Source organism: Panthera pardus, unplaced genomic scaffold (genome assembly GCF_024362965.1).
Source record: "Panthera pardus isolate Hobbes unplaced genomic scaffold, ASM2436296v1 HiC_scaffold_7, whole genome shotgun sequence".
In the NCBI taxonomy this organism is placed as follows: domain Eukaryota; kingdom Metazoa; phylum Chordata; class Mammalia; order Carnivora; family Felidae; genus Panthera; species Panthera pardus.
In genome coordinates this window covers 32,502,580-32,522,516 of record NW_026527002.1, presented here as the reverse complement: position 1 = coordinate 32,522,516, position 19,937 = coordinate 32,502,580, and the positions used below count along the sequence as shown (strand labels likewise).

Sequence of the window (19,937 nt, the reverse complement as noted above, 5' to 3'; positions counted from 1 at the left end):
TACACAATATTTATAATGTAAAATATGAAACATTTTAATCATTTAATAAAAATTATTTATTAAATATTTAAATGATAGTATTTACTAATTTAAAGTTTAATATATTTCCATAGGTCTGGGACAACATCAAAATGAGTTTTTATGCATCTGAGCATAGGTAGTATGTTCTTTGTGTACCATGGAAGCTTCCATGGCATACTATCTGGTCTTTTTACACGTATCCTGGTCTGTGATGGGTGAACTCCAAGACAGTTCTAGATCAATGTGCCCACCTCCACCATATGCATGGTGGACGGTCTTTCTGATGTCTCTTCTGCCTTCAAAGTCCCCAGACCCAGGCCAGAGACTCTTCAGTTCATAGTGGACATGTTCCACTTTGCTAATGACCTCAGAAACACAATCTATATCACCTGCCATCTGAAGGTCACTCCGGCTAAGTCCTGGACCAGCTAAACAAAGCCTATTCCTTCATCGAGTCCTCCAACAGTTGGTCCCGAGTCGAAGGTCCTGCTGATATCTGTCGTTGTGGTAACACAGGTAGCTGTGGCCTTCTGGGTTGCGCGAGGAGGCTGTCCCACCTAGAGAGAGGGCAGCACAAGGCCGCTTCCCAAAATCACAATTGCAGTCACGTGACTAAAGAAGCAGCTATTACGGCGGGGCCTCTGAACCTCCTGGGAAAGGCTGGTGATCATGGTATGGAGGGGTCAGTCTCTCCTCATACCTCTGTGATGTTGGGCATAGGCTTGGCCAGGGTGGTATCCCTGACTCTGGCTACCATTGTCCTGGGTTTGCCAGGAGGTATCACACTGCTTCCTTCCCTGTGATAAGCCCTGTGTCTATTTCCCAATAAAAGAAGAAAGTGAAGGAAAAAAACCCAACTTTCCCAAACTGGGAAAGACTATGGGAAGATATATTTCAAAGATTTTCTGAAAAAATTCCAGAGACTCTACATGTCTATAAGAGCAATCTGTGCATTCATGTAAGAGAAGGGGTGGGAGAATGAAACCATGATGTAGACAATGGTTTCCAGGCCTGCCTCGACAGCCTTGGATCACACTGCATTTATTGGCTTCCCCTGGGTAAACAGAATGAGACTCTGGATGAGCCTTCCTACCTGACTCTAAGCCAAAGTTTATTATTTTTTCCTGACATTATTTTATTAATAATTTACTGATGCATATGGGGGCGCCTGCGTGGCTCCGACGGTTAAGCGTCCGACTTCGGCTCAGGTCATGATCTCACGGTTTGTGAGTTCGAGCCCCGTGTCGGGCTCTGTGCGGACGGCTCGGAGCCTGGAGCCTGCTTCGGATTCTGTGTCTCCCTCTCTCTCTGCCCCTCCCCTGCTCGCACTCTGTCTCTCTCTGTCTCAAAAATAAATAAAACATTAAAAAAAAATAATTTACTGATGCATGTGAAAGAAAGCCCCTCTCATATCAATGTATAGTTGAAGGTCTGAGATCTGAGATTTCACTTAACTTCTATTCACAATTCCCTATTCTTTTTCCATAAGCAAATAATTCCTGCGTTATAACTTTCTTTGACAATTTTTTTCCATTGGTATATTCAGATTGAATTTATGTTGTGACATTTAAAAGTTTTATTTCATAAATACTGCAGCACATTTATGAAAGAGTTTTTTCCCTAGTTTATATTAAGAACAGATGCACATTAAAAATTTATCAATATTTGGCTCCATTTAAAAAATTTAAATAACAATTACTAGTTTTCATCATTTAAATATAAAACAGTATCTGTGCTTATCTTGTTTGATAGTTTACTCCACAGTTTTGTTTTGTTTTTTCCCCTCTCCATTATAAAAACGTTTTTTTTTTGTTTCCACATGTAACCCAAAGCATGACCTATTAAAGTGGAGTTGTAGTCTCTGAACTATTTCTGAGCTCTCTGATGGATTCTTTGGAGCATTATAGATGAGTATACCTTCCACATGTGTAATAAAACCGAATCTTTATGAGAAATTATGTGCCAAGAACAGTGTTAAATACTTGATCTAAATTATCTTACTTAATCACCATATCACAAATAAGGACCCAAAGCTTGGGAGTTTAAGTAATTGCCTAAACTAATCCACATTGCTTGTAAGTGTCAGAGCCTATGAAAGCAAAAGCAACTTCTAGAAGACATATTAACAAGTGCTTTAGGACACTGGCAGACAATGGACAAGTATGCAATATTTAGCACTGATCTGTTCATTAATATGATTTTTTTATTAAACAGAATTAAAATTAATGTGAGGTGTGCAGGGTCCTAGAAAAACTCACTGGTATAGACTTAAAGGTCAACTCATACCAAAGACCATATACCATGCATTATTCCTTTTGGTATGTGGCTATGTTACAAGTCACAAATTTGAGTAATGCTTCTTATATTAGACTACCTGTTGCTTAGTAGTCTCATAGTGTCCATTATGTTCACTATCATCTTATGCTCTTACCAACAAGGTCAGAAGACAGATCCGTACAAACCTTGGACAATTTTATTTAAAGTAATTTTCCTGGAGAAAAATGGAGAAGTTTAGCTATGTATTGAAATATCCAGTCAGCAGAACCATTTGGGTTGCATGTTCCGCTCCACTTTAAAGACCCATCTAAGGAACAGCAGCAGCATCCTTCTTAGCTGCTATGCCAATTTTCCTATTATGGGTATTTGCTGAGTTATATGTCATTCTTTGCTGGAAACTTTTTTTTCTAGGCTCCAATACAGAGTTTTAAACTCCTGATAAGTGTAATACAAAGATTACTTAGTCTGCCCTTGTAAAACAGAGGTATGAAGTAAAAAATGAATTCCATCTCAAAGTAGTTAGGAGAACAAGAAATGCTGCAGAGAAACTGCATTAAGCGAGGCATGAAGAGAAGCTATTTCAGCCCTCTTGACTTGAGGGCAGGACACATATGCATTCAAAATAAAAGATTTCTTCAGGCTTAAAGATTTTTAACAATAGGAGCTGATGATCAATGAAGGAAAGAGGCATGCTCCAATGATTTTTTTTTGGACCAGATCAACTTGACCTTTCATTTTTTCATGAAATCCTCCAATAAATGCATCTACTCCATTTTTCTCTCAGCATCTCTAACAATTATTTTGATTCTCATGATTCGAATGGGTTTCTCAAATGCTTTTATGAGGAGGAGAAGGAGAAAGGGAACCATGTTGCTCAAGGAGTGACAGACATATTCAAGGACGGCAAACAAAGAAAATTAATATGATCATTTAAAAAATACACTCCCATCCCATGTTTCTGCTCATTAAGCTTGAGTATAGTGGCTGTTTATATGTGATTTTTTTCTCATCAACTATGGCATGTTTCCCTTTAAACTATCACATATTCTGGCACTTTTTGATACTTTACAACATCAACCACAATGCCGAGCATGCCAAAGTCCCCTAATGAGATATTTTAATATATTAATCAAAAGACCATTTGGTAGATCAATAAAAACAATTGGCTGATTCTTAACTAGCAAATTGCCTTGGAAATAGTACATGTATATTTTTGTCAACAATATATTATTATTAGAACATGTACTGCAACTCAGAATACTACCAGAGAAGGCAAGTGTTGGTCTTACTCAATCTGCCTCATGGTTCCTTGGCTTTGCCTTCAGAGAAGCACCTGATTTCTCCAGTGGAGAAATAAAAGTGAAATGGGAGAAAAGGAGAGAAGACAGTACAGACTTTGAAGACAGATTTAGGAAAAAAAGGGAGAAGAAACAGTAGGGGTAGATGAAGAGAAAACAGTGCAAAAATGAGAAGACAGACTAGGAATAGTGAAACTGTGGCTCAGGGGAATTTGTGAAACCAATCTGAGTATATCTTTGCATGATGAGAATATAGAAAATTACCGTATACCTTTTTTGGCTTTTTTAGAGGATACAGAATTTCATATGCATTCATTTGCTGAATTTCTGAGGTCATAAAACAGCCTACTGAGCATTTTAGTTAAATCTTTATAAAATGTAGATAGCAGTGTTGCTGAGGATATGACCCAATGATGTGGGATGACTCTGAATATGGAATTATGTGACTGAAAACACTATCCCAGAAGCCCTTGTTAAAAATCAATTAAAGAACTAAGATTTAAAATATTTAGACATGTACTCACCCAACAGACAGGAAAGGCTCCTTTGACTCAAGTCTGTGAAAAAATATGAAAAATTTACTTTAACATAGTAATTTGCTGTACACTTAAAAACTGTTTTCATATGAATCTGACAAAATTATTATATTTGTTTAGATGAAAATGTACACTTTAGCACTAATAAAAAGCTATAAATAATATATCAAGATCTAATCTTGACTAATTCAAATTCGGGCTGTCTTAATGCAGAGGCTAAATAAAATGAAAAACTGGAATGGGAATGTAGCATTAAATGACACATTAAAGTAATAATACTGTTAGTCTAATTCTGATTTGCACTCTCTATATCTACTTATTTCTTTTTTTTAATAGGAATTTGTAGAAGTTTTGATATATCTATTTGTGGTTGTTGTAGTAGTAAAGACATTTATAATGTATTTGGTTACATACTGGCTGAGTAATTTGTTTTTAGTAAATACTCTGTAACAAAGAAAGAAGCAGAGTGACATTCACGGTCATTTATGGGCAGGAGCAAGACTGGGGGGTGGGCTGAGGGGAAGTCAGATCAACAGATTAGAATATTACTGCCTCCTCTGTGTCTCCTAAGAATCAGGTATTTTTGTACCTCCTAACATATTAAAAAAGAATTCTAATTCTGAAGCCTCCGATTAGCTGTGGCATCTTGAGCAAGCCACTTGAAAAGCTTTCTGGGGCTTACTTTTCTCACTATAAAATAGGCTAGTATTGTTTCCAGTTAATTTTCATATTTCACAAATTAATTGTATATTCTTTGCAAAGAGCAAATCAATCAGGAGAGTATACGCTTCTAAATGTTCCCTGGTTGATAATTAAGGAGACCAGTGGTGGTTGTATATCGGCCACTTCGTTTTCATACAAGTTTCTTAACATACGATTATCTGTTAAATAAAGACATTTTGATCTGAATTCTGGTGTTTAAGATCTTTAAAGAGCCTTCATGTTTTAAAATATTTTATTTACATATAAATAGCTGTGGGAAAATGGTAGGAAATTTAATCCTGTAACCAACACCACACAAGCTGACTACATATTGAAGTGGACAATTCAAAGGGCTTGTCATAGAATTAGGCCAAAATACTGTACTTTTATATGAACCTACACAATGAAGGCAATAATCACTTTTTGTCTCTATTTTGTTTTATGCTTATAAAAGTAGTTTATTATAAATATGCCTTGTCCCACTTAATGGGCAGAGCTGACACAGCTCCCTGCCACTTGTCATGCTGCTTTAAGTGAACAATCATAGCCCGAAGGGCCTCTTTTAGGGAACAGGCACCCTAGCAATCCCTCTGGGTAGTGGCAGGTAGGGAAGCAGAGAAAACCAATAGATGGTTCTCAGAGTTTGGATGCATACATTTATGCAGCCTTTTCATTTTCTGAATTCTGATTTTATTCACACCTCCCTGGAAATTATTTGCCATGTTGTGTGTTTGTTGTTCCCATATATTTAAGATATGATTAAGCAAACAGAACTAAGGGGAAAAAGTTGAAGATAAATAATGAAATATATTTGGATATGCTTGTTTTATAAGACATGACCAGTGCTAAGTGATCAAAAGAAATTACCTGGAAGAAATGAGGGGGATTCCATGCAGTGTGATGCAGGGGACCATTTATTTATTTGTATCATCAACATCATGACAGTAATGATTTTCCATTACACTCTAATCAGCAATACTTAGTAAGTAGATAACATGTGGGTATTAAATGGGATCCCTTTAGCCAATAATTTCAGACTCACACCTGTCAGACCTTAGTGTATGTGTGTCATTTGCTTGTTTGAGGTGCTAGCCCACAGGCTCCTAGTTCCCCATTCCTGCTCCCTCAGTGCCCCCCTTGCCTCTCACTGCTCCCTGTTTCTAAGCGGCATTGAGGAATCCAGTAAAAGAAACACTTAAAATATCTGATTCCTCTCGTTTTCATCCTCCACATCTCAATGAGCAATGCACTGGCAATTTTTCCTTTATGTGACTTTCACATCCCTCTCTTCACTCTATTCCCAGGCTGGTTCTCATTATTTACCCCAGCCTAGCTGGTCTCTCCAAACGTAAATTCTTTGTTCACAGCTGCTGCGACTTCACACTGTTTCACACTAAAACCTCCTTCAGTGTCCCCACTCATATCATTTGTTTAAGGCCTGCATGGTGCTGTTTTCATTGAAGTTATCACGAACAACATGAAGAAAAGAAAGACCCACCACTTTGCCTTTCCCTGTGCAATTACTGAAACGCTGAGTCAGAATGTGTTTCAAGTAGTATTTACTTATTGATTTTCCTTTTCTTTTTCTGAAGGCTTCAGACAAACGGTGGATTGGAGCATTGTAAGGACATATGTTGCCCCACCGGCACCCGTGGCTGATATGGTTAGTCTCACTAGCCGGTGAATTGTCTCCTTCTTCTTTTACTACTCCACTCACTTCAACTATTTCCTCCCAAATGTTCAATGGAAGAATTCAGGGGAAAATTCAAAATCTTCAAAGTGATACTGGATTGAGAGTTCTGACCGATGTTCTGTAAACCAGGGATTGGTGAACTCTGTTCTACAGGCCAAATCCTGCTTACCACCTGCTTTTGTAGAACCCACAAATTAGGAATGACTTTTATGTCGTTGCCACACAATGTTACATTGGTTCTAGGTGTACAACATAGTGATTCAGGATCTCTACCAGTTGGGCCATGCTCACAAGTGTATGTTTTTCTTTTCTTTTTCTTTTTTTCTTTTTAACTTCTAAGTGTTTGTTTATTTTTGAGAGACAGAGACAGACAGAGTGTCAGTGGGGGAGGGAGAGTGAGAGGGAGACACAGAATCCGAAGCAGGCTCCAGGCTCTGAGCTGTCAGCACAGCAGGGCTCAAACCCTCGAACTGTGAGATCATGACCTGAGCCGAAGTCGGATGTTCAACCAACTGAGCCACCCAGGTGCCCACAAGTATACATTTTCAAATGGCTGAAAAATATCAAAAAAGAATAATACTTTTTGTCACATGAAAATTATATGAACTTTCAAATTCCAGAGTCCATAAATAAAGTCAACTGAGACACAGTCACGCTTATTCATTTACATATTGTTTAAGGCTGCTTTTGTGCTATAGTAGCAAGTTGAGTAGTTGTAACAGAGACTGTACGTCCACAATTTGAAAATATTTACTCTATGGCCTTTATAGAAAAGGTATGCCAACCTGGGTGGCTCAGTCGGTAAGCGTCCGACTTCGGTTCAGGTCATGATCTCCCGGTCCATGAGATCAAGCCCCTCGTCGGGCTGTGTGCTGACAGCTCAGAGCCGGGAGCCTACTTCGGATTCTGTGTCCCCTCTCTCTCTGCCCCTCCCCCACTCACACTCTGAGAAAGAGAGAGCTCTCAAAAATAAACAGAAACATCAAAAAAAAAAAGAAAAGTTTTGCCAACCTACAACTACATTGTTGAAAGAAACTGGAAACAACCCGTCAAAATAGGCACTCTTTATTTTAATATATATCAAGGTATTCTCCCAGAATTAGAAGTTCAGAATAATTTGAATTACCTTTCTACATCACCAAATCTCTGCACCTACTGCTGACAGATCAACTTTCCTACAATGCTATTTTCGCGTCACCATATTTCTTGACAATTTTGATAACCATAGGAAGATGCCCAAACTTTTCAGTGTGTCATTCGAAAGCTTGTCAGAAACATGCCTCACGCTAACTTTCCATGTCGCTCTTTATCACTTCTCTTCCCAACCACTTTATTCCAGGATATTTGTCTATTTATGACTTAAACAAATCTCCTTTGCTTTGATGTCTTTAAGCATTCTTTTTCTGTACCAGAATACTAGTTTTTAATTCCTTTCCCTATGATCTACTTGTCTTATGAGTTTATCTAACTCCTTCATAAAGCTAATCCTGACACCTTCATCTTACAGGGACAGTCCTGTCACTAAGCTTCTATTACTTATTATCTCAATTACTATGACATATTGTCAGGAGAATAGTCTTGGGTTAAAAGTCTAGCTTCCAGTTTCGAGATTGGTAAGAATGTTAAACTTGCAAGTCTGCTTAGAGAAGAAGCTCATCAAAGTTCTGTGTTAAACCTTCTAATGGTCCAAGGGAGGTTCTGGCTGATGCTCCACCAGCTGAGCAGGAAGGAAAGATTATTGTCCATTAGTCATTCCAAGCCACTGAAAATGAACCCTAGGTACCTGGAGCCCCAAGCATTTTCAGTGGTGATACAGAGCAGGAAATCTGTGGGGAGCCACCATCAGGCAATCCTATGCCACATCTCATCCTCAAAATGATGGCACACTGTAGAGGGAGGTGATAACTGGCCCACACTGAACAATGCTCTGCTTTCTAACCAACTGCTTAGTCATGGTTTCATTACATAAAGTCAACTTCCCCAGCCTTGAGTTAATTCAGAGATGTATTTTTTTACATATCTTCTCATTAATTATAATAGCCAACATCATAAGCAACTTACAACATATCTTGTGATGAGTATGAGATTATGTACTTAGAGCAACTAACACAGTTTCTGGCACAAAGTAGACTGTGATGGTCATGACCATGCCAAAGATACGTTGTTAATTCTATGCGCTGAAACTGCCTGAAAATGTGAAAAGCTCACACTTGTGATTTTAGTCCTGAAAAGTGAAAAAAATGCAAAAGAAGGAAACTACCAGGAGAAATATCCCTTTGGAGAAAATTGTTTACAGTGTAATCCTTAGAAACATATGATTACATTGTGATATGCCCAGAGAGAACTTTTCTGAGTTTTTTAAACAAGGTAATTGTTTTGTGAAGAAAAGGACTGGTTTTGTCTTTCCTAAGATTTACTTTTAACATGAACTGGGTAGTGAATTTAATAATACTTCATTCAGGACTGGCTAGAATTAGGAGTATAATAAGATAAACAAACTATAGCCTTTGGAAAAATAGGCACAGTAAAGAAATAAAAATAGAATGCAAAGTGAAGATCAATATTTGGGGTTAACGGATTTATAACACTTTGTATTTAATAACAAAAAAATCTAAGCTGTATTTATTAAAGACCAGGTGTTACTAAAAATGCTTTATAAACACTGATTTATTTAAGCATCATGATATCCTCTGAGATAGATCTCATTTTACAGATGAGGAAACTGATACCCAAAGATGTTAAATGTTTTGCCTAAGGTCACACAGCTAACAGTGGCTAAGCGAGGATTTTAATTTAGGCATTCTGGCTCTAAACTTCATGTGCTCATGTCTTGCATTGTGCATTGTCTTTCATCAATTTATTTCCTTTGTTTTATTTTGCTTATATGTGCCTAACGGCATTATCACATTTCCTTTCTTTATAGTTTCTATACTCCACTGAGAAATCTTATCTGGTCTCACATGTTGATATGCTGGATATTTCCAAACTTAAAAAAAAATTTTTTTAATGTTTATCTATTTTTGAGACAGAGAGAGACAGAGCACGAACAGGGAAGGGGCAGAGAGAGAGGGAGACACAGAATCTGAAGCAGGCTCCAGGTTCCAAGCTGTCAGCACAGAGCCAGATGCGGGGCTTGAACTCATGGACCGTGAGACCATGACCTGAGCCAAAGTCGGATGCTTAACCGACTGAGCCACCCAGGCACCCCTGATATTTCCAAACTTTTGTCTTTAGTATTACTCTATTTATCCCTCTGTATCTGTCCACCATATATCTCTAATTGTAGATGCCTTCAACTTAACATGTTCCAAACAAAATTCATTGTCTGCCTCCCTCATTCTGTTCTTCTTCATCCTTAACTCAATGGCATAATCAGCCAATCAGGTGACCAAACTAGAAAGATCATAATCTCTCTCTTCAACTCCCTTCCAATGGCACGCACTTTCAGTTGACCCTCTAGTTCTGCTGTTTCTACTGCCCAAAGTCCTCTTAGTTCTTTGCTTACTTCTTAATTCTTATTATTACAGTTTAAATGATCATCAACCTTTATGTGAGCTATTAGAAAAACCTCCTCATTCACCTTCCTTCTTCAGTATTCTTTGGAATAGCTATATCTACTAGCAAAATCATCTTTCTAAAATAACTATCATGCAATATGATCATGTAATTCCCCTCATTACACATCTGTGAGTGCTTCCAGGAAATGTTTTCTCATAAAGCACCATTGGTTGGTTAGGAGTGCTTTATAATTGTTCTGATAGCACCCTGTAACACCTAATCATGATGTATTAAGCATTCCTAGTATATTTAACAAGTCCCCTATTAAGACTGTATACTCCTTGAAAGTAGGAACTCACTGTATTTCAAGTACCTAGAGTCATTCCTACTTCATAGGAGGCTTGTAGGAATGATTTTTTCAAATGAACTTTCCCTGCCTTACTCCCGCACCCCTACTTCCAGGATTCACCTACACAGTAAAGTCCAAATCCTGTAATATAAGTAAAAGTTTATTCAAAATCTTGTTCTAGTTCCTTCCCAGCTTTGTCTTCTGCCACTTCAGCCTACAAATTCTATGCTCCAGCCAAGCTGAGCCAAATGCTCACCGTCAGGGTGGCATCTTGCTTTCTCACTCCCTGTGCTTGGGGAGATACTGTGTTTTTGCAGAAATGACTTCAACTACCTTGTTTTTGTAAAACTGGTGGGTTTTTTATGAGTCCAAAGTGACTCATAAGTATGTTCCCCTATGATATTTATATGGTTTTGCAGTAAAAATTGCCAAGAAGCAACACTATTCACCGCCATCTGATCTATTCTCTTTAGCAATGGCAACCCAAGCCTGACCTACATTTAAGATGGATGTTCCAAAGAGCTTAAGGACACAGTTCCTAGAATCAGTCAGCCTGATTCTAGTTCTGACTCTAACATCTCCTGGCTGTGTGGCCTTGAAAAAGTAAGGCGCTTTTCTTTATGCCTCAATGATCTCATCTGCAAAATGAGGTAATAATAAACTGAACTTTTAGGGCTGTTGTGAGAATTAGATAAGTAAGTAATGAAATAGATAACTAAATTAATTAGATAAATAAATAAATAAATGGATAGGTAAATACTTAATAGATTTCTGCCATCATTGTTATTATTATTCTTTATCCCCAAGTGCTCAGATTGTTCCTGGATTCATGGCCAGTTAACAGATATAGGGAGTCCAGGCTGGGCAACAGGTTGGTGCAGCAGTTGTATAACAGCGGATCACGCGGGGCTATGTTGGTGAAGGTACGTAACAGATGGACATGTATGCCTGGAATGCAGGCAAGACTTCTGTGCTGGAAATACAGATTTGGGAGTCGTGTCATCAAAACAGAGTTAGCATAGGACATCGAGGGAGAGAATGGAGGCCCCCAGAGAGAATGTGTACAATGGGAAGAAAAGGATCGAGGAGAGATACCTAGGCTCACTAACAGGCCTCTAGGTGTATAGATGCCAAGTTCAGAAAGGGACGCCATGGTGGTCCATGTCATTGTGAGTTAATGCTTAGCTAACAGATTGCTTATTATTTATGGAATGATTTGACATGCCATGTTATGAACAGCTTAATAGCATTTTTTGAATTATAGGAATCTTACTCTGATATTTAAAGTTTACATTTCATCATCAACCATTTGTAATCTAAACACATCTACATGACATTTTCATCATTCCAAGGCCTTATGATTTAAACAGGCTTTTTTTTTTCAAGGTAAATGATTAAATTGGAGCAAAAGATGACGATTTTGATCAAAGACAAGCACTTGTAAACTGATTCATAGACGTCTTCCTTTACTGAACATTTTACATACTAAAATCTAACACGATTCTATCAGTATTCTTAAAAATTCATCTACTGCCAGAAAATTAAAAAGCAAACAAGAGTCTTCTTTATGTAATAGGAGCAGGATACTCATAGGTGACTGTAGGTGAATTCTCTGACAGCCAGTAAAAATCAGAATCTGTATGTAGTACTTACCTTGGCTCTTCTCCTCTCCTCACTTAAAGAGAAAAAACAGAAGCAAAAGCAGCCCAGGTTTCTGTGCTGGCCCACCAGGGCTTAGATGCCTAGAAGCTCTTGCCTGGGGAGCAATAGGCTTGTCAGGAAGGACACACTATATTGGTGCGTGGCATGGGAAGAAGCACTGGTCTGTACAGGCACCAACCTCCTCACCTCCCCCTGCCTGAGGAAGTCTGAGTATGACTCGACCATGAGTGTCTTTGGTGGAACAAGAGTTCCAGACATTTTTGTCTCCGGACCATGAGCAGGCACTCACAGTGCATTCTCGTGCCAACCATAGCCTGTTCCCAGGTGTGGCTCTTACCGGGGCGTAGTGTTGTAACAGATGCACGAGGGTTATCCCAAGTATAGCCTTTTATGGTGTCCTGTCAACTGCACTGAGAAATCTGAGGCAAAGCAGGGCTCTGGGTGAGGCTGTGAGGGGATGGTCTGAGATGGCTAAGAGTGGGAGCAATCATTTCCTTAAAAGCTTCTATGCTCTAAAGCTGAGAGGTCAAATAAGTTTTAATTTTTGTGTCAGTTCTGACTAATTGATGGTGGCTGCTGGGAACAAGGTGTTGATAAGGATTCTAAAACCCATTCAGGCCTCTGGGTGTAAGAGGGTTGTAATTAACCTATGTCTGCCACGGAAACATAAAAGGAAAGGAGAAGAATGGTGTGCGAATATGTATTTACCAACTCTGTGCGAATAGAAGGTACAGAAATTTGCTTAAACTTATAAAAAGGAATAAAGAGGTATAAAGCCTGCAGTGGAACCCAGGTTTCTGGACGTAGAGCCCATATGCCAATGTGTACAAATAATAGTGTATACTTAATGCCTCATAACGATAATAGCTGATATTTTTAATTTGACATGCTATTCACTCCTTCAGTGAGATCTGTCTACAATGGATTCCATTTCTCTGGAGTAAAAAACAGCTTTCCCCTCAATTTCCTGTGATACCTTTTTACAAGGGCTTTCATGCTCAATTGAAATTTCTGCTTAGAGCTATCATCAGACCTCTTGGTAAGTTCCATTTGCAGTTCCCACCATCTGTGCTCCTAACTCCAGGGACAGGTTAATGGATGGCTGTGGTATCAACCAAGAATCTCAGGGGCAGTTTTGGCACGCACGGTCCTGACTTTTGCCATTTTGGAAATTGAGGCTGCAAGGCTCATGTCCCCGCACAGGCTGCAGTGCAGCTTCACAACGCTGCTGGGAGGATTGAGCTGCAGCGAGGGGAACGGACATGAGGTATAGAGAAGATCCTCAAGGCAAGAAAGATTAACTGTTGGCAGATTCTCCTGGGAGGCTTGAAGCGCTTACTCCAATAGCCCAGGGGTAGGGCTAGAGGTAGGAGTAGTAAGATATTTGGCCAAGGCAGAGAGTATAGAGTCTCACCCTTGTTTTACTCTGATTCCAGAATTAACCTCACCACACCTCACACTGGAAAGGAGTGCATACAAGTGCATGGAGCTTTCCATTCAAATAAGAAAAAAATATTTTCTGAAAAGAGATATTTTCAGGGGCGCCTGGGAGGCTCAGTTAAGCATCTGTCTTCAGCTCAGGTCACGATCTCATGGTTCCTGAGTTTGAGCCCTACATTGGGCTCTCTGCTGTCAGCATAGAGCCTCTTTGGATACTCTTCCCTCTCTTTTGCTGCCCCTCCCCTGTTGGTTCTCTCTCTCTCTCTCTCTCTCTCAAAAATAAGTAAGCTTAAAAAAAAAGAGAGAGATACTTGCAAATTCAGTTATTTTCATGTTGGATGATTTGCTTATCTCAGTTCCAAACCTAGGTAGTGAAAGGAAGTAGATTTAAGAAAAACCAGCCATTGGCTGCTCATCTGTCTCTTTCAATGGTTTTATTTAGTTACTTGCTAATAACTATTAAACTGTGTGTCTGCCAAGAGCACGGGGGAAAGCAGGTAATCAGTCACAGAGTTATCCAGTTTCAAATCTCCATCCTCAGCCCTGCTTTTTTTTGCAGCCTTATGATGTCATTTATCTTTCTACTCCATTTTAAATGAAGAGATCAGAGGCAATACAATGCTGTACAGTCTTTCGATTGCCTGTCAGAGTAAGTTGTACAGAGTGTGATTGCTGCTAAAAGACATAAAACACACCTTTGCAGGCCAGTCCCCTGCTGGTTGAGATGAGCAGTTGGCTTTTGTCTCACGTGCCTCCCTCAAGCCCTCCCTCCAATCCCCATGCTTCCTCTCTGTCCCCCACTCTCAGACCCATTCAGCTTCGAGATGCAGCCTCAGCGTCTCCTCTGCCTTCTCTTAGTAAAATGCTTGAAACCAATTCAACCCAAGCTGTAGCTGACGTCTGATACGGGCATGGGAAACAACAGTTCATCTCTGCATGTTCTGCTTAACTGTGTTGCTGCCCTCTTCCCAGTGACGAACTTGTCTTGTAGATTAATCTCCCTTCTCGGTACCTTCAACCTCTCTCAGACCCAGAGGTTTTTTCCCCTCGGATCTTTGAAAACATGAACTCCTGGCACCAAATTTCAGAATTTAATGACCTCGAATGCCACATGCTGACAAAATCGGGTGATGCCAATCATGTACCTAGAGTACTTAATATTACCTCTTCCTGGATTGTGTAGAAAGCTCCACCTGACTGGCAGGGGTGCATCTTGGCATCATGTTAGTGTCTGTCTAGCCCTGCAGCTAGAGCTCTTGTACTAAAGCTTGGGTTTATAATTCCAGGTCCCATCTGTTTCTAGGCTGCTCCCTGAGTCAACTATGCAAGACTGAGCCGGGACCCTAGACCTGGTGGATATATCCTTTTTGGCTTCCAGCAGTCTCCACAGTGCTGAGTCTAGTGGTAAATCGTTAGTTACCATGAACACCGAAGAACATTTCACCCAACTGATTCCTTCTCCCTGAGGACTTCGTCGCCGAGTTTCATACCACTTAGTCAACCTCACCAGTTGTTTCTTTTGAGTCACCTTTGCTAGATCCTGACTTCAAATATCAGTGTGTTCTTGAGCTCAGTCCCTGGAATTATTCTCTTTTCTATCATTAATTACCCCTTTGGTGTTTGTTCTCATCCAGTCTCATGGTTCTGAATGCCATCTACACAGTGATGAATCACAAATGTGCACATCCAGCTTAGACCTCTGCTTGAACTCCAGATTATGTATTCAACTGCTCACTTGACATTTTCACTTAGATATCTGATAGGTATCACCACTTTAACAAAAAACTAAACTCCTAATCTCTACTGCCTACCTTGGCCGACTTCGATCTCTGCCTTGAGTATTGCTCATCTCACTTAATTGTAATTTCATATGTTCAGATGCTCAGTCCAAAAACCATGGGGGTTTCCATGGTAGATAGTCTGCTCATTATCAATTTTTCCTTCCACCCATTAAGATCTGGAGTCTATGTCCCCTCATCTTATATGTGAACTGGCCTTATACCTTGCTCTTCTAAATATAACATGGCAGATGTAACACTGCGGAATTTCCAACCTAGGTTTTAAGAGGACAGGCAGCTTCTTCCTCCTTCTTGAACTCAGTCACTATGTAAAACTGATTACCCTGAGACCATGGTGCCATAAAAAAGCTTAAGCTCACCACATGGAGAGACCATGTGGAGAAAGATGCTCAGTCACCACAGCTGTTCTAGCCAGCCCCAGCTGAAGCACCAGATATGTAAGCACAGAAGCCATTTGGACATCACATAGAGCAGAACCGCTCGACCGAACCCATGCCAGATTGCCGAATATGACAAAAAATAAGTTTTTTAAGCCAGTAAATATTCCCCAGCAGTAGATAATAATATCCTTGCCTTTGTTCCTTCTCTCACAGTCCACATCCAATCTGTAAGTTTGCTGGCTCCACTTTCAAAATGTATCCACGATATAACTGCTGTTTTCATCTCAGCGGTTACCACTTTGAATCATTATAATCTTTTGCGTGTTTTCCCACATTCCTCCCTTGTTCTTTCATAACCTATTGTCAACAAAGAGCTAAAGTGACTTTTCAGAAATTTAAGGCTGCCATGGTAATCCTTTGTTTAAAATCTCCCAAAGGCTCTCCATTTCACTCAGAGTGAAAGCCAAAGTACTTGAGTGGTCCGCGAGGCTTTACAGGATTTGGCACCCTCACTTCATCTCTGCCTTCTCCTCTCACCTCCCCCCGGCCCTCAGCTTTGCTCAATTTTACTCCAGAAACATTGGCTCTTTTGCTTTTTATTAATAGTTGGGTGTGCTTTTGCTTTAAGGACTTAGTGCTGATCATCCCTCTCCCCAGAATGCTTTCCCCTCAGGGGAAACCTTACCTGCTCCTCACCTTCTTCAAGTCTTTGCTGAAATATCACCTTCTCAGCTGGTCTTCACTCCCCACCCTGTTCAAAATCGGATCACTTCTCACCTTCCCACCCCTATCCCTCTTGCCTTGTTTTACTTTTTCCATAACACCTCCTGCTTTCTAACATAGAGCTTAAGTTAATTATTGATTTTTGTTTATTATCATTTACCTCACACTTGAAGGTAAGGTCAAGGAGTTTGGTCCATTTTGTTAACTAATGTATACTCAGTGCCCTGGACATTGTTCAGTTGGTGCTTAATAATTGATAAACAACTGGATTAGTGATTCTATGTTTCCTTCTCCTCCACTAAATCCACTGAGAATCTCCAATATAGGCTGAATTTGGTAAATCCATGAATTGGGTCTGTTTTCTTTAAAAAAATTTTTTTTAATGTTTGTTTTTGAGAGAGCTAGAGAGAGACAGAGCACGAGTGGGGGAGGGGCAGAGAGAGAGGGAGACACAGAATCTGAAGCAGGCTCCAGGCTCTGAGCTCTCAACACAGAGCCCAACACAGGGCTCTAACTCATGAACCATGAGATCATGACCTGAGCTGAAGTCGGACCCACTGACCACTGAGCCACCCAGGCACCCCTCAGTCAGGTCTGTTAATAGAGGCTTAGAGATAAGTTATCCTTCCAGGCTGGAGATGGTGTGGTTCATTCAAATTGCTGATATCAGAAATTCTTCTCCAAGTCTCTATCATTTCTCATAAGACTCTCAGGGCTGACCTCACGTGTAGTCCTTCATTTCTCTTTACCAATTTGTGTTGGTAGACAATGTCTAAGTACTGTCTAATTACTAATTGTCTAATTATTGCCTGCCTGCATAAAGCTGTTCTTTCTTGCTTTTTGTTTATTCAGCATTACATTTTTAAAAATAATATATTTTATTTTTCAGTTAAGTGGATGCCTAATATTACTTACTTTTTTCATAATCTCTTTAAGTTTTTTCGTGCCATGTGTTTCAACTTTTTTTGACCTAATTTAGCCCATCTTTTCAAATACTGGTTATGTAATTTTTCTTTCTAAACACTTTAAACATGAGATTCATTATCTTGAGTTTAGGTAGTAAAGAGTAAAAAAAATAAAAGGAGAAAAAGACAATCTTCAGCAAATCAAGAAATCAGCAGTTACAATTTGACTTCAATTCTTCTAGAATTCTCATAATATCATGTTAATGTCTCCACCCTGATGCTGTGAATAGTTTCGTTAAGAGTTGCTAAGCAGTCTGACTCCAAATGCTATTTTAGACCTGATTATCTGTTATCTGTGGGTCATCCTCTACCTCTTTTTCCCCTTCTTGATACATACACTCTGATACATTTACCATACTCAGACTCATTACCATTGGTTCTCCTGTACTCATTGATTCTCTCTGTTAAGAGTTTGGAACACAGAACCTGTCCCCTCTTTTATTGTCATGTCCCATGTTCTGTATACTAAAGGACAAAACCTGGGCTTTATTCCAAACTATTCTGTTACTATTTGTAGCTCACATACACGATGCCCTTTCAAAGCATCGACAGCAGCAAAGCGACTGAATTATAGCTTTAAATACAGAGGGACAGTTATTGTCTGGCAAGTGCCATTGTCTTACTACTGGATCACTAATCTGTAGTCAGAAGAAATGCCATCACTACGCATTCCTGATTACTTATTTTATTGCATTACTTAAGGGCTCATAAATTTTGACTTTTCATTTTTGAAGATTAGATGACTTCAGCAGCTCTCCTTGCACCCTGCTCCTTACACTCCCCCCGCCATACGCTGAGCTCCTAATCCCATCATGGCACTGACAGGCCACTTCCGGCAGTCAGCCCTGGCAGTTAACTGCTTCACCCCACTAGGCTGTTGGCCTGCGCTGAATGCTAATGAAGTTGCCTTTTTTAGAATACTAACTTTTCTAATAACCACGGTAACTAAAGAAGTGTAGCTCCAAGGATGAAGGGCTATACCTATTGAATTGGTTTTTGTACAACAGTAAGCACAAAAAATCCTCATTGTTGCCTGTTGTGTGTTTTTGTGTGATGTTTATCATATACCCTTGGAAAATCTGGCTTTTAAATCTCTCTCTCTCTCTCTTTTTCTTTTGGTTATAAAATTCTCATTAAAGAAAATTTGCTATAAGGTACTAAAGTTACAAGAAAAATATCACTCATATCCTTCCTGTTCAAAGAAGTACAGCTAATATTTGATCTTCATTTTTTTCTCTGCATGTTTGTTTCATTTATTAAATAGTTTTGGTTTTCTGCTTATATATGATGCTTACATAATTATATGCTGTTTATATAATTTTGCTTTGCTGGTTTTTCTACTCAAATCTTAAATTTTTCCCATGTCAGTATGAACAACTCATGAACATTCCATCTAATGGATGTGCCATACCCATTATTGTACAACATTTTGGCTGGATCAGATTACTCAATATTTTAAATAAAACTGCAAAGAACATCTTAAGGATAATTTCACATATTTTTAGTTATTTAAAATTTTAGAATTATTTTCTTAGATATACTTCTGGAAATGGAATTGCCTAGTCAAAAGATATGAATACTTTAAGATACTGGATGGGGTTTGAAGGAAAAACATGAACAAACTTGATAATAAAGGCTTTTGTTTCTGGATTCAAAAATAAACAGCAGAATACCAGAGTGCTAGAAATGGGAATCAACGAAGAAACGGTTTAACTCGATTCCTTCATGTTATAAAAAAGTTAGACTTAAAAGAGGTTGTATTGCTTATAATCACCTTGCTGGCATGGGCAGGTAGTAGCAGATACATGATGTGGTTGCAGGTTTCCTAAATTCCAACACAGTGCTCCTTCTAATGACCATGGATATCTTTTCAGAACGAGTGATTCTGACATAGAAGCAGAAGATACTTCAAACAAATATTAAAGTGTAAACCATGAAACACTGCAGTTTCATTTGCAATGTAATATGTTTAACTCAGAGCAACCCCCTTGTCCTTTTATTCCACCATATGCTAAACATAAATGAAGAGTGTGTCACTGTCTGGGTTTGGAAGAAGATCCCCTTGTACCCTAAATATTCTGATATGTAACAATACCAATAAAGTTGAATTCTTAATTGTGCTATAATTCCACTAGAAAGAAATTTTGAAAGTTTAATAGAGTTAGTTTCCAAAAGAACACATTTTTCTGAGAAGCGTTCATCACACGTGGCTAACTCATGATCTAGTGAGACTATGCTGTCGTTTTTGCCCTCATCTTTCGAAGCATCAAAAAAAAGGGACATTTCAGGATTTGCTTTTAAGCACTTATAACTCAACTTGGGAGAATTATTCTTGCATTTAGTTTATGTAATTTTTATAAGAAAATTTGTGGACTGTTTTCTAATTAATATATTTAAAGCCAAACAAAGTTAATAAACTTATAAACTTCATTTTTTTTTTACAGTGCAAAACTTGTTCATAATTAAAACTTTAAAATATCTTTCTAGGGCCGCTTGGGTGGCTCAGTCAGTTAAGTATCTAACTCTTGATTTTGGCTCAGGTCAATCGTAGGATCATGGGATTGAGCCCTGTGTTGGGCTCCACGCTGAGTGTG

At 39.0% G+C, this 19,937-nt stretch overlaps 1 protein-coding gene across 8 annotated transcripts in view; it reads right to left on the bottom strand.

Moving 5' to 3' along the window:
* Positions 1–19,937, bottom strand: part of RALYL (RALY RNA binding protein like) — a 708,789-nt gene that overhangs the window by 122,614 nt on the left and 566,238 nt on the right. For all 8 annotated transcript variants that reach the window (XM_019453371.2, XM_019453375.2, XM_019453368.2 and 5 more), the window contains one exon: positions 4,121–4,153. In XM_019453371.2, the coding sequence (XP_019308916.1) occupies positions 4,121–4,153 (33 nt within the window). The remainder of the gene's footprint in view (positions 1–4,120; positions 4,154–19,937) is intronic.